Source organism: Molossus molossus, unplaced genomic scaffold, assembly GCF_014108415.1.
Source record: "Molossus molossus isolate mMolMol1 unplaced genomic scaffold, mMolMol1.p scaffold_m16_p_6, whole genome shotgun sequence".
Lineage (NCBI taxonomy): Eukaryota > Metazoa > Chordata > Mammalia > Chiroptera > Molossidae > Molossus > Molossus molossus.
The window spans coordinates 20,935,931-20,961,752 of record NW_023425399.1 but is presented as its reverse complement, the minus strand read 5'-3'; the positions used below and the strand labels follow the sequence as shown (position 1 = coordinate 20,961,752).

General features: G+C 43.8%; 1 protein-coding gene across 2 annotated transcripts in view; it reads right to left on the bottom strand.

The window, feature by feature from the left end:
- PIGU (phosphatidylinositol glycan anchor biosynthesis class U) overlaps positions 1-25,822 on the bottom strand; it is a 111,909-nt gene that overhangs the window by 9,378 nt on the left and 76,709 nt on the right. Inside the window, exons 8-11 of one of the 2 annotated variants that reach the window (XM_036245231.1) lie at positions 18,122-18,276; positions 13,991-14,134; positions 11,945-12,069; positions 5,646-5,788 (exon numbers count right to left, since the gene is read on the bottom strand). In XM_036245231.1, coding sequence (XP_036101124.1) covers positions 5,646-5,788; positions 11,945-12,069; positions 13,991-14,134; positions 18,122-18,276 — 567 coding nt within the window. The remainder of the gene's footprint in view (positions 1-5,645; positions 5,789-11,944; positions 12,070-13,990; positions 14,135-18,121; positions 18,277-25,822) is intronic. The other variant, XM_036245232.1, reaches the window with a different exon arrangement.

Here is a 25,822-nt window from a genome sequence, read left to right as displayed (position 1 = left end):
CCATTTTTTGTACAGATAGAGTGGGAGGGGGAGAGAGAGAAACATCGACGTGAAGGGACACATCGAGTGGCTGCCACCCGCACGACCAACCAGGGCCGGGGACAAACTGCAACCGAAGTACGTGCCCTTAGCGGGAACCGAACCCGGGTCTCTCCGGACTGCAGGCCGACGCTCTAACCGCTGAGCCAAACTGGCCAGGGCACATGTCCAATCCTTTCAACGCCATGAGAGGTGGGGAAAAACTGCCACTCAGAGAAATTCTATCACTTACTGAAGGTCAACATCAATCAACCAATCTGTCTCAGTACACACACTCACACACACACACACAAACACACTCTATGGATGTCTTGCTGTTGTCATTTCCTGGTTACTGACTCCGAGGCACAATTATAATTAGCAAATGATTTGTGCCACATGCTGAAAAATACTTAATGGCCCCAGGGGAAAGGATGGGGACTTACTCACTAGTGGTTTACCTGCTGGTGTAACTAATAATCTACCAATAATTTGTTCTATTATAGGATACGGCACTGACCAACTCAAATGGAGCAGGACCTAAACTCTACAGGCCAAGATGTTTTCTACATGCAGCTCATGATTCAGCAGTGATGGGTCTGGCTCTGGTCACCTGCTGAAAATCCATACTCATCTGGTTCCCAGGATAGCTCTGATCTGTCTGTCCAGGGAGAGGAGAATGAGGACCAGGTGACTAAGGCACGGTCTCAGCTAGAAGAGCTTGTTGTAGGACTGAGGACACATCCCCAAATGCCATACATTTCTCTCTTTTTTTTTATCCTCACCCAAGGACATTTTTGCATTTATCTTCAGATAAAGTGGGAGGGAGAGAGAGAGAGAAACATTGATGTGAGAGAGACGCATCAAGTGGTTGCCACCCAAATGACCCAACCTGGGGCCGGGGACAAACTGCAACCGAGGCACGTGCCCTTAAGGGGAACTGAACATCGGTCTCTCTGATCCATGGGTCGACGCTCCAACCGCTGAGCCAAACCGGCCAGGGCCTGAATGCCATACATTTCAATGGAAGCACTGACTATAGGTCAGATTGAAGCAGAGGCTGGCTTGGGCTATGGAGGACATGCGGGGGTTTCTCTGGCCAGACACCAGGTTCTGGCAAAAGCTGGAAAAGGGCTGTGAACCGAGCAGCCAGCCACTGACCTTAGCCAGTGGCAGACTTGGCTCCCCTCCTGCCCAGACCTAGACCATCTCTCCTTCCCCTCTCATTCTCCGAGTCTGAAAGTTCCAGTTTCTACTCCTTATTCCCTGTGGCTTCCTTTGACCACTCACAACAAGAAAGGTATCTGTTCCCTCCAGATTCTTCCAGTGCTTCCTCTCTGCACATTTGGCCATTAAGCACATGATGTTCCCCCTGGCTATCTTTGGTTCATTCATTCATTCAACAAATATTTGCTAAACAATGCTCTGTGCCAAAGCACTGGTAGCTGGGGACCCAGCAGTGGGTAAGACAGGCAGATCTCTGCCTTTATGAAGCTCAGAGGCCAGTGGGAGAGGCAGAGAGAGCAGAATAATTAATACAAAGTTATAGATTGGGTAAGTTCAATGAAGAAAACAAACAGGGGGCTAAGAAAGAGACAGTGGGGCAGGGGAACCTCATGAAAAGCCTCTTTGAGGAGGTGACATTTAACCCATACTAAAATTCTCAGTGTCTCCTATTTGCACCCTGTGGCTCTCAACAGGCTCCAGGGCAGGGCTAAGTATAACCCTCATGCCCCTTTAGTGATCTGGCAGTGTCAGCCACCAAGCCCAAAACCAGCAGTCCCAGAAAGCATCTGACCCCGCAGAATTGTCTCTGGCTCAGAGCCACAGAGCTCGGATCCTAGGAAGTCAATGACACAGTTGGGTTGGATATGTCTGAACCACAGCTTACGGGCACTTGGACTGCTGCTGGGAAGCCTGGAGGTTAGTTTGACCTGTCCGAAGGGCAAATTGGCAATATCTGCCCAAATGTACAATGCATATGCCCTCTGCCCCAGCAAATTCCACCACCTGGAATCTATCCTAAGAAAATAATGGCATGCGTACACAATAGTATGTGGAGGTATATGCAAGGCTCTTCCGTTTATAGCAAAACAACCAGAAGCAACCTCAGTGTCCATGAGTAAGGGTCCTACAGTCCAATACATCATGGTACGTCCTAACCATGGGGTAGTAGAGCCATTAAAAAATGATCATGCTGCCCTGGCCAGTTTGGCTCAGCGGTTAGAGCGTCGGCCTGCGGTCCGGAGAGACCCGGGTTCGGTTCCCGCTAAGGGCACGTACTTCGGTTGCAGTTTGTCCCCGGCCCTGGTTGGTCGTGCGGGTGGCAGCCACTCACTGTGTCTCTTCACGTCGATGTTTCTCTCTCTCTCTCCCTTCCTCTCTCTCCCTCCCACTCTATCTGTACAAAAAATGGAAAAATATCCTCGGGTGAGGATAAAAAAAAGATCATGCCGCCCTGGCCGGTTTTGCTCAGTGGTTAGAGCGTTGGCCTGCGGTCCACAGAGACCCGGGTTTGGTTCCCGCTAAGGGCATGTACTTCGGCTGCAGTTTGTCCCCGGCCCTGGTCAGGTCGTGCGGGTGGCGTCCACTTGATGTGTCCCTTTCACATTGATGTTTCTCTCTCTCTCTTCCTCTCTCTCCCTCCCACTCTATCTAAACAAAATATTGAAAAATGTCCTTGGGTGAGGATAAAAAAAAAAAAAAAAAGATTTCATGCCTGGCCAGTGTGGCTCAGTGGATTGGGCATCGTCCCATGGACTGAGAGGTCGCAGTTAGACTCCCGGTCAGGGCACGTGCCTGGGTTGTAGGTTAGATTCCCAGTGGGGGGCCTGCAGGAGGCAGCCGATCAATGTTTTGCTCTCACATCAATGTTTCTATCTCTCTCTCTCTCTTCCTCTTTCTCTAAAAAAATCAATAAACACATACTAAAAAAATAAAAATAAAAATGATTGTGAGATGAGATCATTAAGTGAAAAGCAGCAGCGTAGGATGTCATTTCTTTATAGAAATAAAAAAGCTCATGTGTGTACATATGTACATAGAGCTGTCTAGTCATAAATGAACAGAGGAGGTCTGCAGACACTCACAGACTGACCCCAGTGATCACAGCTGCACTGGCTGGGAAGGGATGGGGCCCAGGCAGATCTTAACTTTTCATTCCATATGCTTCTATTTTGACTTCTTTTTCCCAGCAATAATAAATTAATATATTATTTGTATGATTAAAAATACATTTTAAAAACAAAATTTTTTAAAAAGGTAAAAGGCAATGCCAAAAGTTCAGCCTGGTTTTTCTCTATAGCTCAGTCATTAACACACTCCATTGACCTTTGGTTCCCACCCAACCCCATCCTCTTTTCCTCCTTTTCCAACAATTCAGTTTTGTTTTGTTTTTCTTTATTGACTTTTTTTTACAGAGAAGAAGAGAGAAGGAAAGAGAGATAGAAACATCGATGAGAGAGAACATCAACTGGCTGCCTCCTGCATGCCCCCCACTAGGGATTTGGCCCACAACCTGGGCATGTGCCCTGACCGGGAATCGAACTAGTGACCTCTTGGTGTATGGGTCGACGCTCAACCACTGAGCCACACCAGCCAGGCATCCACTCAGTTTTTTTTTTTTTTTTTATCCTCACCCGAGGACATTTTTCTATTTTTTGTTCAGAGGGAGGGAGGGAGGGAGAGAGGGGGAGAGAGAGAGAGAGAGAGAGAGAGAGAGAGAGAGAGAGAGAGAGAAAGAGAGAGAAAGAGAGAGAAAGAGAGAGAGAGAGAGAGAGAAAGAAACATCGACGTGAAAGGGACACATCGAGTGGCTGCCACCCGCACGACTCAACCAGGGCCAGGGACAAACTGCAACTGAGGTACATGCCCTTAGTGGGAACCAAACCCAGGTCTCTCTGGACTGCAGGCTGACGCTCTAACCGCTTAGCCAAACCAGCCAGGGTTGTTTTTTGCCTTCAATGGTATGTGACCACTTGCCATGATGTCCCATGCCATTTACAGAGACCCTTGTTTCATAAAGGGGCCAAAGGCAGCTACACAGAAAAGCTGTTAGCTGCAAGTGCCATCGCTGCTTCATAATCACCGCAGCTGCACTCCTGACCCACATGACACTCATGGCCTGACAACAGGCTGGGGGCTATTTCAGTGGCACTCATCAAGTGCCCTGCATCCCAGGGCAGGCCATGCCTACACATGCCAGTCATCCCTTTCAAAGAAAAAGTAAGGAGACTTCAGCCAGGCAGAGAGCCAGGATAGCCTTCTGGATTCCTTCAAGGTACTAAGTTGAATCTTGCAGGACATAGGTAGGACGTGCTGAGCATCCACCATCAATAACCGCTGTGTGACAGGCCTGGTCCCACCCAGGCCACAGGGCCCTCCATCACTCTTCCTGCTATTCACAAATCAAGATAAATAGCTGCGCTGGACATTGATTGTCCAGAAGTGTCCATGCAGGAAATACCAGACCCATCACTCACAGCAAAAGCCCTAGCTCTCTTCTTCTCTCCCAGAAGCTGACCTTGGAAGCAAGACTCTCCCTGGGGATTATTCAGTGCCATCACTAGTCTCTCCAGCTGGTCCTGCTTCCTTCTAGCCCACTGTGCACAGGAAATGCCTGCCTGTGCCAGTGGCAAATGAAATGGTAAACGGTGCAGCCAACTCCCACAGGACCTCCACCGTGAGGGCAGAGCTGACCTGAGAGAGCGGGGCACGTGGACAGGGACCTCTGGAGGAGTTTGTTAGCCCACCTGCAACACAATCCCTGGGAGAGCTGGTAAAAAGTCTGACCCTGTTTTCTGACCCTGTTTTCCACATCTACTAAGTCAACATCTGTGGAAGCGGGGTTAGAAAATCTGCATTTTTATTTTATTTTATTTTTTTACAATCAAAGCCATGTAATGGTAACAGTTGTAACATAACTACACAATTTAAAACGTATTAACAAGGAATCTGCATTGGGAACAAGCTCCCCTGGGATTCTAATTCTGAATACCACTGCTCTGCAGCACCAAGGGGGAGGCTTTCCCTGGATTGGGGAGCACCGGGGCTCCTTGCTGGCGCTTCTCACTTAGTGACCCCCGTGGCCTTTTCTCCCACTACTCACTCCAGACTCACCCAGTAGCTAGACCCAAACATTTTTCATCTCCCTGTCTTTGCTCCTGCTGCCCCAGAGCCTCTCCTTCCTCTGCCCTGCCCTGCCCACCCTCAATGGTGCACTCCTTCTGGGTGCCACGCAGCCCAGGCACTGCCACAGAAAGAGGGTGGCCTCAGAAACAGAGCCTTCCCTGGATTTTCTCTTGGCTCCTCAAGTGATCTTGGGCAAGAAGCAACCTCTGTGAGGCTCAGTTCCCACTTGTAAAATAGGGGTAACACTATCTCACAGGCTTGCTGTGAGAATTCACTGAGACAATAGCTCAGCAGGGAACCCGATAAATGTTAGACAGATGCAGGTTTCCCTGCTGCTTTTATGTCCTTATCTTCTCTATCAGAACATGAGCTACTTGATGGGAGGAACTGTCCCCTCATTCATATCCAAACCCCCAGTTTGCAGAACCCAGGGCCTAGGTCAAATGTCTGAGAATACAAAAATGAAACCCTGTCCCCAGGCTGCCCTTAACCCTTACCTGCCCAACGTTGAAGGTCAGTGTGATGGCATAGAAGAAATTGGAGTTGGCACTTCCTGCATAAATCCAGAGGTGCCACAGGACAGGGAAAAGCAGGGAGCAGACGATAATGATACAGCCAAGGACAAAGATGTTCCGCAGGACTGCAAAGACAGATGGTCACAATTAGCCCAATGCTGATTCTCTGTGATGGCCCCCCACAGGACAGAGAGAGGCCCAGGGAGAGCCTAGTATAGCTCAAAAGCAGAACAACCCCCCCCCCTACTCAGAGGCATTGGGGTGCCAATGGGGTGCCAACCTATACCCTTGAGTCAATGGCTCCCTGTGCCCAAAGCCAGTGGGTGGTCCTTGAGCCAGATGGTGGGGCACAGACTCGGACTTCGAGGGACTTTGGTTAAAATTCCTGCTCTGCCTGCAAGAGTCTCTGAGTCTCAGCTTCCCAACTCTAAAACAGGACTAAAATGCCAATTTCACAGGAGTGTTACATGGATTAAACAGGAAAACTTGGCACAGACAGATGACTGTGTTTTCTACTTCTGCTATAACAAATTACCACAAACTCAGTGACTTAAACAGTATAATATATTATCTAACAGTTCTGGAGGTCAGAAGTCTAAAATGGGTCTCACAGGCTAAAAACCAAGGTACCTTCAGGGATACATTCCCTCCGGAGACCCTAAGGGGAAATCTGTTCGCCTGTCTGTGCAGGGGTAGAGCCGCCTGCGATCTTGGTTCATGATCTTCTTCCATCTTCAACTAGCAATGTCAGATTAAGCCCTTCTCATACTGCATCACTCTGAATTCCTCTTCTGCCTCCTTTGTCACTTCTTTAAACAACGGACTTTAGTTTTTAAAGAAGCTATAGGTTCGCAGCAAAACCGAGAGAAAGGTTCAGAGATTTCCCACAAACTCCTGCTCCCACCTCTTTTAAGGGCCCTTGTGATTACATTGGGTCCACCTGGACGTTCCAGGCTACTCTCCCATCTGAAGGTCCTCTTGCCATGGAAGGTGATATAATCACAGGTTTGGGGGATTAGGACATGAATATCATTGTGGGAGGTGACAAGGGAGCATTATTCTGCCTACTACACTGTGCTTTTTTCCTTTTAATTCAACATGAGATATCTGACAATAGGATTATATGCTATTTTTATTTCTTTATACTTCATTGTATTTTTAAGCAAACTAATAATATTACTTTTCCATTTATTTTCAGACAGAGTAGGAGGGAGGGAGAGAGGGAGAGGCAGAGAGAGAGGGGAAGAGAGGGAGAGAGAGACATGGATGAGAGAGACACATCAACTGGTTGCCTCCCACATGACCCCGACCAGGGCTGGGGACCAAACCACAATCGAGGTACATGTCCTTGACCGGAATCGAACCCGGACTCTTTGCTCTGCAGGCTGATGCTCTAACCACTGAGCAAACCAGCTAGGGCTAAACTAATAAATATTATTTAAAATAAATTAATTAAAAGAATACCTTAAAACAAACAAACAAACAAACAAAAAAACTCAGCACTGGGTCTGAGTAACAGTGGGCATTTAATGAATAGAGAGGTTCCCTTCCCCAATCTGATCTTGACCTTCAAGAAATCCCTTCTCCTAAATCAGATTTTTGGAAGACTAAAGAGATAGGGAAACTCTAACCTTAAGGCTGCTGATATGAGCTGTACAAAGACTTGGTTGAAATGAGACTGGATTATACACATGGTTCTCAATTTTGGTTGCAAAGTAAAATCATCTGGGGAAGTCCACCCAGACTATGTAAATTAGAGTCTCTAGTGGTAGGGCCCAGGAATCCATGCTAGTTTCTAAAAGCTTCTCCAGTGTTTCCAGTATGCAGCCAAGGCTGTGAACCACTGCGTTACAGCCGCAGACCTTACTAAGGAGGAGGCCCACAGTTGTTTGCAACAGAGATTCCACTGTGTCACAGGGAGAATGATCAGGATGGGTAGTTCAGAGTTCTTGTGAAAGCCAAATGCTTTCAATTTAAGGTTCATTCTTTTTTTTTTTTTTTTTTAATCCTCATCCTAGGACATTTTTCCATTTTTTGTACAGATAGAGTAGGAGGGAGAGAGAGGAAGAGAGAGAGAGGGAAACATCGATGTGAAAGGGACACATCGAGTGGCTGCCACCCGCACGACCAACCAGGGCCGGGGACAAACTGCAACCGAGGTACGTGCCCTTAGCGGGAACCGAACCCGGGTCTCTCCGGACCGCAGGCGGACGCTCTAACCGCTGAGCCAAACCGGCCAGGGCTTAAGGTTCATTCTTATTAAGAAATGACAGGTGGCCCTGGCCGGTTTGGCTCAGCAGTTAGAGCATTGGCCTGCGGTCTGGAGAGACCGGGTTCGGTTCCTGCTAAGGGCACGTACCTTGGTTGCAGTTTGTCCCCGACCCTGGTTAGGTTGTGCGGGTGGCAACCACTCGATATGTCCCTTTCATATCGATGTTTCTCTCTCTCTCTCTCCCTCCCACTCTATCTGAACAAAATATCAAAAAATGTCCTCAGGTGAGGATACAAAAAAAAAGAAATGACAAGTGTTTTTTGTTGTTGGTTGTTGCTTTTGCTAATAAGTCCTCTCTTTTATGAAATGGAGATGAATGGCTGGTAGTTGGTTGTTTTAATGTCTTCAGCAAAATAAAAAATTGGCAACTCTGTCATCAGCGTTTTCCAAAATTTTAGTGGTCTGTGAAATCCCATAATTCAGAAACAATGGCCTGGAGGGCTTCCAAGGTCCTCTTTTCTGATCTGAAATTTCCACAGTTCTGGGCTTTCAAAGCTGAGAGGTTCAAGTCTTGACTCGAGCCTTCCCGAGACCTCTCATCCTTTCTCCCAGAAACAGGAAGTCTGGGAAAAGAGACGTGTGCACTGAGAATTATTATTTTTGTTATTATTAAGCAATGTTACAATCTCCAGAAATAAGATTTCTATTTACCATTCCTCCACTTTGATATCACTATTTACATTCTCAGTGTTTTTTCTGATCCTCTGAAAATTATTTTGCTGAGAAGAATGTACACTATTCCTAAAAGAAAACTCCTGTGGCCTGGCAGCCCAGGGCAGGTCTTTAGTCCATGCCTCTAGCCACTCTGGGTCAGGTGACAAGAAGGTGACCAAATGCACAGAGACTGAGAGAGGCTCACATGCAGCTCCTGGGTGTAATCACGAAGAGCTGCAAGGATACATTCCCATGTGCCTGGAGGAAATGTCACAAGCATCCAGCTGGCTTCTGGCCTGTGGTGACCTTTGCAATACTGGGGAGCTGCTCCTCACTCCTGCTGGCTGACAGGCCAGAAGATTAAAGCTATATGCCAGAGCAGATGGAGCTAGGGACCCGGGGCACAGGACAGCTTGTTCCAGGCACCAGGAGGTGTCAGAGATGTCAGAGATGACCAGGGCCTAATGAGATGAAAGGGTTCACCCTTCATCAGACTTGCTAGGCCAGATGGAATCAGATTCCCCACTACATTCACTGGGTGGCTTATCCAATCTCTGGCTCCATTATTGACAAACTAAAACTTTAGGCAAGTCACTTTCTCTCTCTAAGCCTCAGGCATTCAGGAATCAAATTCCACTTGAAGAATCCAGTCCCACTAGGAGGGGCACAGAGTGAATTTAGGGATGAAAAAGGTCATGGTGTCATTCTCTTTCTTAAACTAGGTGCTAGATATATGGAAACCTATTATATTATTCTTTATAATTTATATATATTTTATCAATATTCTTTTATCTTTATGTAATAGTTAATAAAAACAAAATAAAACACACACAATCCAGCCCTTTGGTAACTGGCTCTTTCGGCTGGACCACTGCAGGCAGGCACTGGCTCTGCCAGGAGGCTGTTCCCTAATACCACAAGTGTGTGTCTGGATGACTCATCCTGGCGCCAGGCACCACAGAGTCCTGAGGTCTGGAGCCTACACTCAGGGAAGGGCCCATGTACCTCTTCTCCCCACTGAGCAGGACACAAAAACAAAAAGGTGAATGTATGAGCAGGCATGTTAGCACTGGTAACTAATATTTAAACTGAATTCTTGACCACATTAAAAGTCTGACTATATTCAACATAGGCTTAAAGACTTCTCAAAGCCTCTGCTCATGGGTTCGCAGGACCAGGCTGAAGACACTCCTCGATGGATGTCATTACTCACAGTTGTCATGCCCCAAAGAGATACTCCAAGCGTATGAGTCCTCTCTGCTGCAGGTGCTTGGCACTGGGGCTGGCAGCCAATGCTCCTGCAGGGCCTTCAGACAAGCTGAAATTACCCAGCCAGCCAGCAACAGCATCTATTAGATCATCCAGGTTTCCGGAAACACTCCATCCTTATTTTTTGTGCCTCATTACCCCAGAGGGCATAAAATAGCTTATTTCAAGTTTTGAAAATATGTTTATCCCAATGACTCTGAATGACTCTGGCCACGAAGCTTGAAGCTCTGATCATGGAATTATACAAGAGACCCCACACCCCACATATTTGTTACTTCTGATAATAGCTACAGTGCTATTTATACTTTCTCAAACTTAAAACACACATGAAAGATACTCTCCCCAATTGACAGATGAAAAAGTGGGAGGCTCAGAAGGGTTAAATGATTTGCCTAAAAACACGTAGCTAGTAATGAGAAAGCCAGGATTCAGACTTAAGTCAGTCTGCCTCCAGACTGTGTTTATTGCTATATGGGATGAAAGATATTACCTGAGGGAGAGAGATACTCTGTGTGGGATAGCTAGCTAAGAAAAAAACTACTCTACTTTCAGGGAAAGAGTACTGACTTCCCCAAGAGACCCACCCTGTCACAAACTGGGGTATGTTCACTTGTTGAGTGGCCTCGTGATTTGTCATTAGTTTTTCTCTGCCAAGGGGCCCCAAGCTGAGCCTGAGCCCGCCGGACTGGGTGATTCTCATCAGTGCAATGAGGATGTTACAGGCAGAAGATGCCACTCCCTGCTCCCAGTCAGGCAGGGCTGGTCATTGCCCCACCAGGCTATCACCTGCAAGAGCAGGTCTGCCTGGCCTACCCACTCAGCTGTTTACCTTGCTCAGGGTCCACTCTTACAGGTAAGTTTCTTTCTAGTAGCTGGTCAGTTTCACTTCCTGGTTGACACCCAGACAGCCCCAAAACAAAAACAAAGACTCACTTCCTCTGAAGACTGCCCTCCTGAATTCATTCTTGACACCCTGTTATACACCTACTGCAGGCAAGGAAGTTCAACAGCTCCCTTTCCATTCTGGTTTAGAGAACCAAGTGGTGTTGGGCCATTGACATGGCCTCTTTATGAGAGAGGTTTAAAAACCCATCCACAAGCATCTGCTGAGTTGTTCTGTGTGCCAGGTTTGATCCTGGGTGCTGGGGACACAGAGGGGAATGAGTCATGAGCCTGTGGAGACCACAAACACTGAAAAGAACCCACACAAGCCCTGGCTGGTTTGGCTCAGCGGTTAGAGCATCGACCTGTGGTCCAGAGAGACCCGGGTTCGGTTCCTGCTAAGGGCACATACCTTGGTTGCAGTTTGTCCCCGGCCCTGGTTGGGTTGTGTGGGTGGGTGCCACTTGATGTGTCCCTTTCACGTCGATGTTTCTCTCTTTCTCCCCCCTACTCTATCTGAACAAAAAATAGAAAAATGTCCTCAGGTGAGGATTAAAAAAAAAACACAAAGAACCCTCACGGAGGCAGGAAATCTCATATTGCTCATCTGTCTTCTAGGGAACTTTGGGTGAAGCTCTGAGAAACGGTTCAAAGCCCTAGGTCTAGCCAATATGCTAGACTTCGCTATGTGTGGCTTTTTAAATTTAAATTAATCTGAATTTTAAAATTCAGCTTCTTAGTCACACCTGTGGTTATTCTACTGGACTGTGCAGATATAGGACATCTTCATCATCACAGAACGTCCTACTGACAGCAATGGCTAGAGGCTCACAGGTCTGGATTCCAATGCCAGCCCTTCCACTAACCAGATATGTGACCTTGAACAAGTGGCTCTATTTTTCTGTAACTCAGTTTTTTTGTCTGCAAAATGGGGATACTTTCCTCAAAGGCTGGTGTGAAAATAAAATGGGCTCATGCATGTAATACCCTTAGAACCACAGTGGCCAGGTACATAGTAAGTATTCAATAAATGGTAGTTATTTTATTTTCATCACCAGTACATAGCACCTAGGAGGCAGTTACTGTGCCTCATGTCACTGCCTCTCTCCTGGTGCTGCTATCAATTCCTTTTTCCCTGGCTGTTTCATCCAGGGGCCAGGCTGACACATATCTGCCACCAGGGGATTAGAGGGAATATACTCACATCTGTAGAGATGGTTCCACACGGGGAAGAAGGCCATGTAGAGGGCCACATCCCCCACTGTTGGGTAGGACTTGAAGATGGAGATGATGGCAATCTGGATGAACATGAAGAAGATAGGGTGCTCCCTGGGGCAGGGCAGGACAGACAGACAGACAGAGATCAGTCAGGAATCAGGCCCACCCCTGAGACTCCTGACTCTATCCCTCATACCCAAAAATACTCTCCAGGGAACTTTAGGCAAGGGCTGGCTCTGCTACCCACAAGACACAGGGGCCAGGCCAAGTAGCAGAGCTGAAAACTGTGGGGGCCCAGAGATGCCCAGGGGTGGTGAGGAGCGCCCAGCAAATACTAGAAAAACAGCCCACAGAGACATTTCCCATCAACCTCCCCACAACCAGCTCCGGGCCTTCCCGCAGGAGCCATCAAGGGAAAAAAACAAATGAAGTCAGCGGTTCATTATTACTGGGCTTAAAAGACTGCTTGTCAGAATGTAATTAGGCAGCCTCCCTTGCCAGAGGCCCCTCTGACAACTGGACCCAGGACAGAAGCGCTTTCGTGCTGATGTTTTTTTCTCTGACAATCGGGTCAGTGGGGTCTCAGACTCTTAGCTATGATGAGCTCTTCCAAAAAGAGAACTGAGAACTGTGCAGCTTTTCAGCTCCTGAGGGCTGGCTGGAATTGGAGCTCTTGTTACCTTAAACTAATAACACAATGGTCACCATTCCCTGAACCCTCGCTCTACTATGTTCCATGCTAGGCCCTTCTCTTGCAACACTGCATATGATCCCCACTGCACCTCAACTGCCCCTCGAGGTAGGCAATGCTATCACCCACACTGCAGATGGGGAAAGCGGGCTCAGAGAGGTAAATTAGTAAGCAGACAGTGAAAGCTCCTGGAGAGCTAGCTGTACAGAGTGAGGACACGTGCTTCGGGCTCACTGCTTGTCTCAGCCCAGAGGCCGGCCTGACAAGAACAAGGGCAGGGAATGTGGACCACAGACAGCTGGAGAGCTTGCCTGGGCAGGGCTGCCAGAGTTCTGGGGCCTGCCAGGCTAAGGAAGGATGGTTTCCTGTCAGATGGCAGGCCAAGGCTGTCATGAGAAGGAAGCATCAGCTCTGAGCTTTTACAGAATGGGAACCATGTGCATTGGTTCACTGGCCATGAAGAATGGCAGAAAGATTAGAGCAGAGACCTCAAGCTCTTGAAATCTAAATCAAACTGCCTCCTAGCTTCCCTGGACCATCCAGGCACATCTGTTCTTGTTTTCCCTTCTTTGAAGCTAGGATAACAGAACCATTTTCAGGGGCTACTACAAGTGATCTCTCTCAGATCAGTGGGCTGAGCATAGATTCTAGAGCCAGACAACCTGAGTATGAATCCCAGCTCCACTGCTTGCTAGCTGTGTGACTCTGAGAAAATCATTCCATTTCTCTGAATGTCAGTTTCCTCAACTATAACATGGGAATGATGATAATACTTCCTATGTCCAAAAGCTACTGGAAGGGTTAGCTTATGGATACATTTCAGAAAGTCTAAAATAGGTGCCTGGATGGAGCAGGGCTCAGCATATGTTAGCTCTCTCATACTGCAGAAGAGAGCTCCACAGATAAACCTTTAGAGGGAAATTGATCAGAAGATTAAACAGAGCTTCAGGAGGCCAGCCTACCAACTAACGAACACACCCTGAGTCCCCTAGGGCAAACTGTCACTGGGTTGCTGATACAGGACACTCAAGATTCATTTTTTCCAAAGACAACCCCCAACTCCAACCTCTGCTCTTATCTAAAACAGTGAGTGGGCTCAGCAGCAGTATGGGCTTGAGTACCCCTGAGTAGTGAGGCCAGGAAAAATATCAGGGTGCTCCCTGAAGCCTGCACTCATGTATGACTATTGCTGGCTATGGCCACTGGCAACCCAGGATGATTAAGGGCAGAGTTCCCTGGGCAAAGATGGCATAAACCTAACAGAGATACTCCCAGTCTGAAGGGCATCTGCAAGGCTACAAATGTTCTGTGAGCACAGAAGCAGCAGGTCCAACTACTTACTTCAGCTTTATGGCTAAGGGGATGGTGTAGAAGAAGACGTTGATCTGAAACACACATACAAAGAAGAGGCTGAAGTGTTCAAACATCTCCGCAAAGAAGTACCAAAAAAGACCAATGTTTGGAGTGAGATCTGGAACAGAAAGTCTGGAGTGAAGAAAGCAAAGGGAGAGAATAAAGAGAGCAAAGTTATAAATGGTATGCTTTAACCTGGTTTTCTCCTGAAGACTTTGATCATTACTGGGCTGCCAAGGATGACTCTGTCTCCACAGAGTCAGGATGTGGGGGACTCCCTAGGCACCCTGGATATAGGTAATTAAACAAAAACAAGGGGCAGAAAATGACAACCTATAATAAATATTAGCTGAGCCAAATTCTGGCATACATCAAAGATCTGAAATGAGGCAGGGGTTCATGCTAGAAATCAAAAGACCAGCCCCTATTTTACTTCCAAGACATATAGGTTTAAACTCAGAAGATACCATCTGGCCGGCGTGGCTCAGTGGTTGAGCTACGACCCATGCACCAAGACGTTGCTGGTTCAATTCCCCGTCAGGGCACATGCCCAGGTTATGGGCTTGATCCCCAGTGGGGGCATGTAGGAGGAGGCCAGTTGATGTTCTCTCTCATCGATGTTTCTTTTTTTAAAATTAGTTAATTAATTTTTGTTACAGATGTTTTTCCTTTTCCTCCCATTGACACCCTCCTCCCCTTCCCTCCTTGCCCTGTCCCCAGCTTTGTTGTCTATGTCCATTGGTCATGCATACATGCATATAAGTTCTGTGGTTTATCTCATCCCCCCACCCCCTCTACTGGGGATTGTCAGTCTGTGCCCTACTTCCACGTCTCTGGGACTACCCTGTTCTTCAGACTGTTATGTTCATTATATTCCACAAATAAGTGAGATCATATGATATTTGTCTTTGTTTGGCTTGTTTCGCTTAGGATAATACTTTCCAGGTCCCTCCACGTAGTCTCAAAGGATAAGAGATCTTTCTTTCTTACAGCTGCATAGTACTCCACTGTGTATATGTACCACTGCTTTTTTATCCATTTGTCTACTTATGGACATTTGGGCTGTTTCCAGATCTTAGCTATTGTAAATAGTGCAGCTATGAACACGGGAGTACATTTATTCTTTATGATTGGTGTTTCAGGCTTCTTAGGGTATATTCCTAGAAGTGGGATCACTGGGTCAAATGGCAATTCAATTTTTAATTTTTTGAGGTAACACCATATTGTTTTCCATAGAGGCTGTACCAGTCTGCATTCCCACCAGCTGTGTACTAGAGTCCTCTTTTCTCCACACCCTCGCTAACACTTGTTGTTTGATGATTTGTTGATCTCATCGATGTTTCTAACTCTCTCTCCTCCCTTCCTCTCTCTCTAATATCAATAATAATAAAAATTTTTACAAAAATAAATAAATAAACTTAGGAGATATTCAGTAATGTAACAAAAGAGGAATGGATTTTACAAAAACAATATCTATTTGGGGCATTCCAAAGACTTGCCTAGAGAAACAAGCTCAAAGATTCTGCTTCTTCCCATTCTTGCTCACCATCCCCACACCAGAAGCCATGGAATGAGTACCTGCCACAGCAGCGTGGCTCAGTGGACTGAGCATCATCCCATGAACTGAGAGGTGCTGGTTCGATTCCCGGTCAGGGCAATGCCCAGGTTACGGGCTAGATCCCCAGTAAGAAGCGTGCAGGAGGCAGCCGATCAGTATTTCTCACATCTATGTTTCTATCTCTCTCTACCTTCCTCTCTAAAAAATCAATAAAAACATTAAAAAAAAAAAAAAAAGAAGTAAGAGTTTAACTGGAAAACCTTTTGTCGAGTTATATTAGATAAAACTTGGCTGTAATTCTGACTCTTCTAAAAATTTACATTATAGCCCTGGCTGGTCTGGCTCAGGGGTAAGAACACTGGCCTTCGGACTGAAGGGTCACAGGTTTGATTCTGTCAAGGGCATGTACCCGGATTGCAAGTTGGATCCCCGGCCCCAGTTGGGGTCATGCGGGAAGCAACCATTTGATGTGTCTCCCTCACATTGATGTTTCTCTCTTTTTCTCTTCCTTCCTCTCTTCCTCCTTTCCACTCTCTCTAAAAATATCAATGAAAAAATATTATCCAGTAGGATTAACAAAAACAACAAGAAGTACTAAAACATTACAAAATATACAAAAAAATTTACATTCTATTTTTTATTTGAAAAAAATAAATTAAAAAATAGAGTCCGACCCTGGCTGGTTTTGCTCAGTGGTTAGAGCGTGGGCCTGCAGTTCAGAGAGACCTGGGTTTGGTTCCCGCTAAGGGCATGTACCAGGTTGCAGTTTGTCCCTGGCCCTGGTTGGGTTGTGTGGGTGGCAGCCACTTGATGTGTCCCTTTCACATTGATGTTTCTCTCTCTCTCTTCCCCTCTCTCTGTCCCTCCTACTCCATCTGAGCCAAAAAAAAGAAGAAAAAAAAAAAATAGAGTCCGACCCTGGCTGGTATGGCTCAGTGCTCAGTGGTTGAGCATTGACCCATGCTCCAAGAGGTTGCCAGTTCAATTCTCAGTCAGGATACATGCCCAGGTTGTGGGCCCGATTCCCAGTGGGGGGCATGCAGGAGGCTGCCGACCAATGTTCTCTCTCATTGATGTTTCTATCTCTCTCTCCCTCTCCCTCCCTTTCTCTCTAAAGTCAATAAAGAAAAAAAAATAGCCCTGGCCGGTTTAGCTCAGCGTTTAGAGCGTCGGCCTGCAGTCCTGAGAGACCCGGGTTTGGTTCCCGCTAAGGGCGCGTACCTCGGTTGCAGTTTGTCCCCGGCCCTGGTCAGTTGTGCGGGTGGCAGCCACTTGATGTGTCCCTTTCACATCGATGTTTCTCTCTCTCTCTCTGTTCCTCTCTCTCCTTCCCACTCTACCTGAACAAAAAATGGAAAAATGTCCTCGGGTGAGGATAAAAAAAAACAAGAAATAGAGTTGAAACTGATGTCAATTCGTAATTTCAAAAGGGGAACAAATGGAGCATGGAGAGAGACAAATAGGCAATGGCTCATGGTCAGATTTCACTAACACAGGCTTCCACCCAGGACAAGTCTTTGCCTTCTGCTATAACTACACTTTCTTGTCTGTGAAATGAGGAAAAGAACACAATCTGTGGTCCAGCAGGAAACCAGGAAAAGCTTTTCACTCCGATCCAAGGTGTTACAAATTCCTATTCAAGGCAGAGCATGAGGAACTGAAAAATTACTAAATCATTGTTATACTCAGCCAGGATTTAACACAAATTAGCAGTTCAGAATCCCATAGGGGAGCCTGCCACTCCAAATCCCTTACCCATGCTGGTTTAAGTGGCTATCACTCCACTGGGCTGTGAGCTCTTCGAAGTTTGGGTGGTGCTTCAGAATATCATACAGAGAATGTTTAGAAATGTCTGTAGAATTCTTACTGCAAACCCATTTTGATTGTATCTAAAAAGTCTGACACATGGGAGGTGGCTTTATTTTAAAGAGATCCTCTTGCAGTAGAGGAATACATCCATTCCTCTTTGGGATTGAATCAAAACCTTCCAGGCAGAGGCTGGAAGTCACTTTGGATGTTCCTAAAGAGTGCTCTTTAATCTCACAACATCAAATAATATGCTGTAGACTGGTGGTTCTCAAAGTATGTTCTCTGGATCAGCAGATCAGCATCACTTGAAAACTTGTTAGAAATGCAAATTCTTGGTCCCTACCTTAGACTTACTTAAACATCTAGAGGTGGGGCCCAGCAATGTGGGTGTTAACAAGTCCTGAAGGTAATTCTGATGCACACTGAAGTTTAAAACCCACTCTGGCCTGGCAGGTGTGGCTCAGTGTACTGAGCCTCATCCCATGCACTGAGAGGTCCCCTGTTTGATTCCTGGTCAGGGCTGCAGGCTCGATTCCCAGTAAGGGGCATGTAGGAGGCAGCTCATCAATGTTTCTATCTCTCTCTCTCCTTTCCTCTCCCTCTAAAAAATCAATAAAAACATTAAAAAAAGAAAAAGAAAAAAGAAAGCCAAGCTGTCTACATGCTCCCTGTGGTCACTTGCACTCTGATTCCAGCTGCAGCTGTGAAAACCAAATTAGCTTCCAGAATTTTCTAATGAGATAATTACTTACATGAAGCCGTAGACTGCAGGGATGAAATCCCAGGAGCTGAGAAGGAAGAAGGAGAGGCAAATGATTACCACTAGGCTTCCCATGTACATCATGGCATACTCCCAAGAGAAGATCCAGAAGGCTTTGCTCTTCACTTTCACAGGTATGTACTGCCGCTAGGAGAGAAGGCAAAATGGTACATTTAGGGAGGTCAAGAATAGAAAGCAGTTATCAGCTTAAACTTCAAGATCTGTCCTATAAAACACAGGAAATTAAAAAGCTGAAAATCAGCCCAGCTGGTGTGGCTCAGTAGTTGAATGTCAACCCATGCACCAAGAGGTCACTGATTTGATTCTTGGTCAGGGAACATGTTCAGGTTGTGGGCCAAATCCCCAGTGGGGGAGCATGCAGGAGGTGGCTGACTGATGTTTTCTTTCATTTATGTTTCTCTCTTTCTCCCTCTCCCTTCCTCTCTCTCTCAAAAAAAAAAAAAAAAAAAAATCAATAACGAAAAAATAAATTTTTTTAAGTTGAAAATCAAAGGATTGAAAAGATAAGCTAGGTAAACACTAACTAAAAAACAAAAAAACTAGTTTGTTATAGTGTTACCAGATGAAATAAACTTTAATGTAAAAAGTATTACAGAGATAAAGATGTTCCATAATGATGATGGTTCAAGTTTTCAGAAAGATATAACAGTTTTGTGTATGCAGCTAATAACACAGTCTCAAAATATATAAAACAGACATGGACAAAGCTACAAAGGAAAAAGAGATAAATCGATCATCAGTGGATAACTGAATAGATCAGACAGACAAAAATCAGTAACCAAGTAGTACAATGAATAGCATATATAATAAATTTGATCCCATGAGCTCTTATAAAACAATACTTACATAGAATAGTATACCTAATAATTAGAAGATTCACATATATTTTAAGCATTTGGGGGCATTTATACAAATTTACCATATACCTAAGTCAGGCCATAAAGCAATATCAAAAAATTTTAAGAAGTCTGTATCATATAGACACAATTCTGTGACCATAATGCAATTAATCAAAATCATTAATAAAAAGATAACCTAAAAATACCTTAGAAAAATTTTAAACCCTTTCCAAATAACTCAGTGGTCAAGTAAATGATAATAGAAAAATTTGATGTGAGAAATTATGAAAATACCTCATATCGCTATTTGTGTAATGTAGATAAAAGAGTATTCTGAGGGAAAAATACAAACTTATAAACCTATACTTGAATAGAAGGCTGAAAATAAGCTAAACATCTATTTTAAGACATTAGAAACAGAATAACAACAACAACAAAAAAGTAAATAATAAAGGTAAAAGTAGAATTTGATAAAATAGAAAACAGAGTTACAATATAAGAAAGTAACAAAAGCCCAGGCTGGTTTGGCTCATGGACCAGAGTCGTGGGTTCAATTCTGGCGAAGAGCATGTACTTGGGTTGTGGTTTGTCCCTGGTACTGGTTGGAGTCATGCGGGAGGCAACCAGTTGATGTGTCTCTCTCCTGTCGATGTTTCTCTCTCTATCCCTCCCTCCCTCCCACTCTATCTGAAGATAAATGGAAAAACTATCTTCCGGTGAGGAGTAAAAAAAAAAAGTAACAAAGTCTAAAGTCAGCTCTTAGAAATGACTAATAACACTGATGAAACTCTGATAAGATTGATTAAGAAAAAAGAGATCTAGTAAACAATATTAGGGACATAAAAGATACAAGTGTTAAGAAATAAAAACTTAAAAGTTATGCAATGTGTTTAAAAACTGAGACAAAATGGATACATTCTATGAAAAACATAATTTAAATGTTTCAATTAAAATGCCAGTGTCATACAAAATAAGTAAATAAAAGGTAGAGATCAAAGAAGATGACAATGAAATGTAATAAATGATTCTTGATTGGATCCTGAACCCAGCTCTTCCCAAAAGTGCTCTAAAGGCCATGTACATATTTGAGGATTTGAATTTGGAGTGTATATATTACATAATGTGAATCTATGAAAGTTCAGCTTCTTTGGGTGTGCTAAGAGTATTGTGGTTATGTGGAAGAATGCTCCAGTTCGTTTTTTTAAATTTTTTATTTATTTTTTTGTTACAGATGTTTCTCCTTTTTTACCCCATTGGCACCCCCCTCCCCACCCCACCCCCGCCCCGTCCCCGGCTTTGTTGTCCATGTCCATTGGTCATGCATACATGCATATAAGTTCTGTGGTTTAGCTCCTCCCACCCCCTCACCCCCTCTTCTGAGGGATGTCAGTCTGTGCCCTACTTCCATGTTTCTGGGTCTACCGTATTCCTCAGACTGTTATGTTCATTATATTCCATATATAAGTGAGATCATGTGGTATTTGTCTTTTTCTGCTTTGCTTATTTCACTTAGGATAATACTTTCCAGGTCCCTCCATGTCATCTCAAAAGATAAGAGATCTTTCTTACCACTGCATAGTACTTCATTGTATATATGTATCACTGCTTTTTTATCCATTCGTCTACTGATGGACACTTGGGCTGTTTCCAGATCTTAGCTATTGTAAACAGTGCTGCTATGAACATGGGGGTACATATATTCTTTCTGATTGGTGTTTCAGGCTTCTTAGGGTATATTCCTAGGAGCGGGATCACAGAATGCTCCAGTTCTTAAGAGTTACCTGCTGGGTAGGGTCAATATGCCTTATTGTCTTCCCTGATAATGACTCAGGAATAGTAGGAAAAAGAAAGAAACTGGGCTATCTACATTAAGATACAGAAAATGTGGCAAAATGATAACTGGGGAGTTTATATTAAAAATATTTATTATTCTAGTCTTGCAACTTTTCTGAAAGCATCAAATAAAAAATTAGGGAGAAAAAGTAATTCAAGAAGAAACAAAATTTGGAATGGTCCATTTAAGAAATAGAATTAGTAATAAAAAACTTTCCCATAAAGAAAAAAGCAGGCCCAGCCGGTTTTACAGGAAAGTTCCACCAACATATAAGATACAGCTGATTGTAATCTTAAATTAACTCATTCACAGCAAATAATATAAGCTTGATACTAAAATCACTTACCCAACACAAAAGCAAAAATGCTAAATGAAATATATTATCTAATATAATTCAGCAACACATGAAAAAGATCATGATAAAGTTGTGTTATACCTAGGTTGAGTTTATTCCAAAAATTCAAGGTTATTTCAACATAAGAAAATCTATTAAGCTTGAAGAAATCATATTAGTATCTAGATATATGCAACAACTACTTACAATAAAAATTTTAAAACTTCAGTTAAAAATTAACACAAATAGCCTTCAAATGCACAAATAATCAACAATTAGAGGACACAATGGTAGAGAAAACCACATTTATAATAACACCAAGGAAAAGAAAACTTAAATTCAACAGGAAATGTGCAAAACCTATTCAAGGAAAATTTTAAAGCAATCCTGAAAGTCACTAGAGTCAACTTGAACCAATGGACAGATATTTATCTCCCGTTCTAATTTAGGATGATTCAACATTATAAATATGTCACAGTTCTCCTTAAATTAATTTATAAATTCAATACAATAATGCAATCCCAATAAAAAAGCAACTAACTATTTTATGGAATTATACAAGACGATGTTAAAGTTCATATGGAAAAACAAATATGCAAGAATAGCCAGGAAAACAATGATAAGGAAAAATTATGAAGTGTTGACTAGCCCTATCAGACACTAAAATACACCATAAAATTTCTATATTTAAAAAAGTACAATACTGGCACATAAATAGACAAACAGACTAATGGAATAAAATAGAAAGTCCAGCATTAGACCAAAATATTTATAGAAATTTAGTATATGACAAAGGGGACATATCACTCGGGTAATGATGAATTTTTTTTTTAAATATGTTTTTATTGATTTCACAGAGAGGAAGGGAGAGGGAGAGAGTGATAGAAACATCGATTGGCTGCCTCCTGCATGCCCCCCACCAGGGATGGAGCCTGCAACCTAGGCATATGCCCTGACCAGGAATTGAACCAGGGACCTTCTGGTGCATAGGTCCATTCTCAACCCTTGGGCTACACTGGCCAGGCTAGAGATGGACTTTTTAAGAAGTGGTGCCAGGACAACTTAAGTAACCATTTGAAGAAAGATAAAATTAGACTCCAAATGAATTAGGAATGTAATTTTTTAAAAAAATGAAACCATGAAATGCTAGAAAAAGCATGGTAAATTTGTCTTTAACCACGATGTAGGAGAAAGCTCAAAATCCACAGGTAATAAAAGACTGATTAAAATTGATACTAAAATGAAAAGTTCTGCATAACAAAATGAGAATATATGTCCACACAAAAACTTATACACGAATGTTCATAGCAGCATTTTTCATAATAACTAAAAGTAGAAACAAACCAAATGTCTATCAACTGGTAAATGAATAAATAAAACACAGCATACCATACAAGGGAATAGTGTTTGGCAATAAAAAGGAATGAAGTACTAATATTACATGGTACAACAGAGAAGAACCTTGAAAACCTTATGCTAAGTGAAAGAAAAGACCACATATTGTATGATTCCATTTATATGAAATGAACATCTATAAAAACAGAAAGCAGAATAGGGCTGGAGGTGAGAGGGGCACTGGGGAAAGCAGAGAGTGACTGTGAATGGGTATGAAGTTTCTTTTTGGGAGATAAAAATGTTGTAGAATTGATTGTGGTGGTGGCTGCACAACTTTGTGAATACACTAAAAATAACTAAACTGTACACTTTAAACAGGTAAATTGAATGATATATAAATTATATCTTGATAAAAATAAAAGTTGTTAAAAGAAAAAATCTATGAACAAAGTAAAAAAAAAACTGAAAAACTAGAAGAAAATATTTGCAAAGGGTTAATACTCTTAAGGTATTAAAAATTCTTAAAAATTGAGAGAAAAAGGACCTAAATCCAATAAAAAAACAAAAAACGAGGGGGGGGGGGAATGAATAGACAATCCACAAATATGAAAAAAATGTTCAAACTCACTTATATTTAGAGAAATGCAAATTAAGACAACACTGTCTGTTAGTGAGTCTGTGGGAAAACAGGCACTCTCCTACTTTACTGGTGGGAATAAAAAATGTGTACATTCCTTCTGGAGGGAAACATGAAAAGACCTAACAAAACTACATATATACTTATCTTTGCTACTAGATAGTAGCAAAGTAATGCTACTTCTAGAAATCTACCTTGAATATATATCTTCAACAATACAAAAAGGTATACATTCATAAGATTATTCATTGAAGCATTAACTATAATTGCAAAATACTGGAAACAATCTAAATTCCCATACACTGGAGAAGAGTTAAGACACAATGAAGTACTATGCAGCTGTAAAAAAAAACAAACAATGAGGATTATCTCTCTGTTTCAGTAATAAAGTTCCAGGAAATAAAGTTAAGTGAAAAAGCAAAGCACAAAAGAGTATCTAGAGTATGCTATCCTTCATATAAGAAAGAAGGGGAGTAGCCTGGCCAGTTTTGCTTAGTGGTTAGAGCATCGGCCCACGGACCAAAGGGTCTCAGGTTCGATTCCCGGTCAAGGGCATGTACCTGGGTTGCAGGTTCAATCCCCGGCCCTGGTCCAGGTCATGCGGGAGGCAACCAATTGATATGTCTCTCTCACATCAATGTTTCTCTCCCCCTCCCGCTCATTCCTCCCTTACAGTCTCTGAAGAAAGAAAGAAAGGAAAGAAAGGAAAGAAAGGGAAGAAAGGGAAGGAAGGAAGGAAGGAAGGAAGGAAGGAAGGAAGGAAGGAAGGAAGGAAGGAAGGAAGGAAGGAAGAAAGAAAGAAAGAAAGAAAGAAAGAAAGAAAGAAAGAAAGAAAGAAAGAAAGAAAGGGAGAATATAAGAAAACATACATGTGCCTTGGCCAGTGTGGCTCAGTTGGCTGGAGCATCATCCCATGGACCAGAAGGTCGAGGGTTTGATTCCCAGCCAGGGTACAGGGCACATACTTGGGTTGCATGTTCAATCCCATGTCAGGGCATGTACAGGTGGCAACTGATTGATATTTCTCTCTCACATTGGTGTTTATTTCTGTCTCTCTCTCTCCCCCTTCCTCCCTCTCTAAAAAATATAAATAAACAAATAAATAAAAAGTAAAATATACATATATCTGTTCATTTTTACAAAAGTAATACAGGAAAGATAAACAGGAAACAAGAGAATAATTACTTGGGGTGACAGGGAAAGTAGAAAGCAAAAAACAAGATAGCAGGGATGAGGACAGAATAATTCTCTGAATACATCTTTTTGTATAGCTGACTCTTAGAATCACAGTAATATTTCAGTCCCTTCACATACCCCCCAAATAAACAAACAATTAAAATCAACCAGGATAAGCAGGGAGAGCGGTGATGTCAGGAGCCTTGGGGCCTCAGGCACGACAGGGCCAGCCAAGGAGGCACAGGTGGAAACCCTCTCGAGCGAGGGTCTGCAGACGCACCCATTTCATAAGGGAAGGTTTATTGGAGCACACTTGTCTATACATCTATGCCTGCTTTGGGGGCGCAGCGGCAAAGGGCTTTCTGCTCGTGCTGTTCGCCTTGGAACATCGCACCTCCCCTCGCTCTTGCAAAACTGGAACCTCCTTCAAACTCCAGCCTAGACACCAGGCTCTCTGCAGTCCTTCCCAGACCCCTGCAATCCAGACCGAGGGAGCCGCCAGTCACAAATGGTCAAAGTAGTCAGAGGGGCCCGGCCGGTGTGGCTCGGTGGTTGAGCATCGACCCCTGCACCAAGAGGTCACCGGTTCCATTCCTGGTCAAGACACATGCCCAGGTTGTGGGCCCGATCCCCAGTGGGGGGCATGCAGGAGGCGGCCAATCGATGTTTCTCTTTCTAACTCTCCCTTCCTCTCTCTCTAAAATCAATAAAGAAAAAAAAATCAACCAGGATATAGGGGAAATCTAAAATGAACATAAATAGTAATAAATGAACCTAACTATATCACAACTTAATAACATAACCACACTGAAGTCCCACATGGGGGTAGAAAAGAACTAAACTAAATGACTAGGAGGAACAGTAACTTGACAGAATACTGTAAGGCTAATAAAAATGAACTATATAGAAGTACTATAATCAAGTCAGTAAGTGTACTTCCTACATGGGTATTTCTCATAGCAATTCTAGAACTATTTCATGCCCATACTAGAATTGACAAAACAAGAAAATACATTGCAGACCATGAAAGCTAGGTTTCTCACTGTTAAAGAGAAAGAAGTTATGCCTGGCTGGTGTGGCTCAGTGGTTGAGCGTTGCCCCGTGGCCTGAGAAGTCCCGGTTGGATTCCCAGAGTACATGCCTGGGTTGTGGGCTCAGTCCCCAGTAGGGGGCGTGCAAGAGGCAGCTAATCGATGTTTCTATCTTTCCCTAAAAAAAAATCAATAAAAACATATTTTTTTAAAAAAAGAGAATGAAGATATAAGGAAAGGGGAGAGACTAAAGTGAACCCTGTGGTGTTGAGCTAGAATCATAGTTTTAAACAGTATAAACAGATAAAAAGGTAAAGAATGCCCTGGCCGGTTTGGCTCTGCGGTTAGAGCGTCAGCCTGCGGTCCAGAGAGACCCGGGTTCGGTTCCCACTAAGGGCACGTACCTTGGTTGTGATTTGTCCCCGGCCCTGGTTGGGTCGTGCGGGTGGCAACCACTCGATGTGTCCCTTTCACGTCAATGTTTCT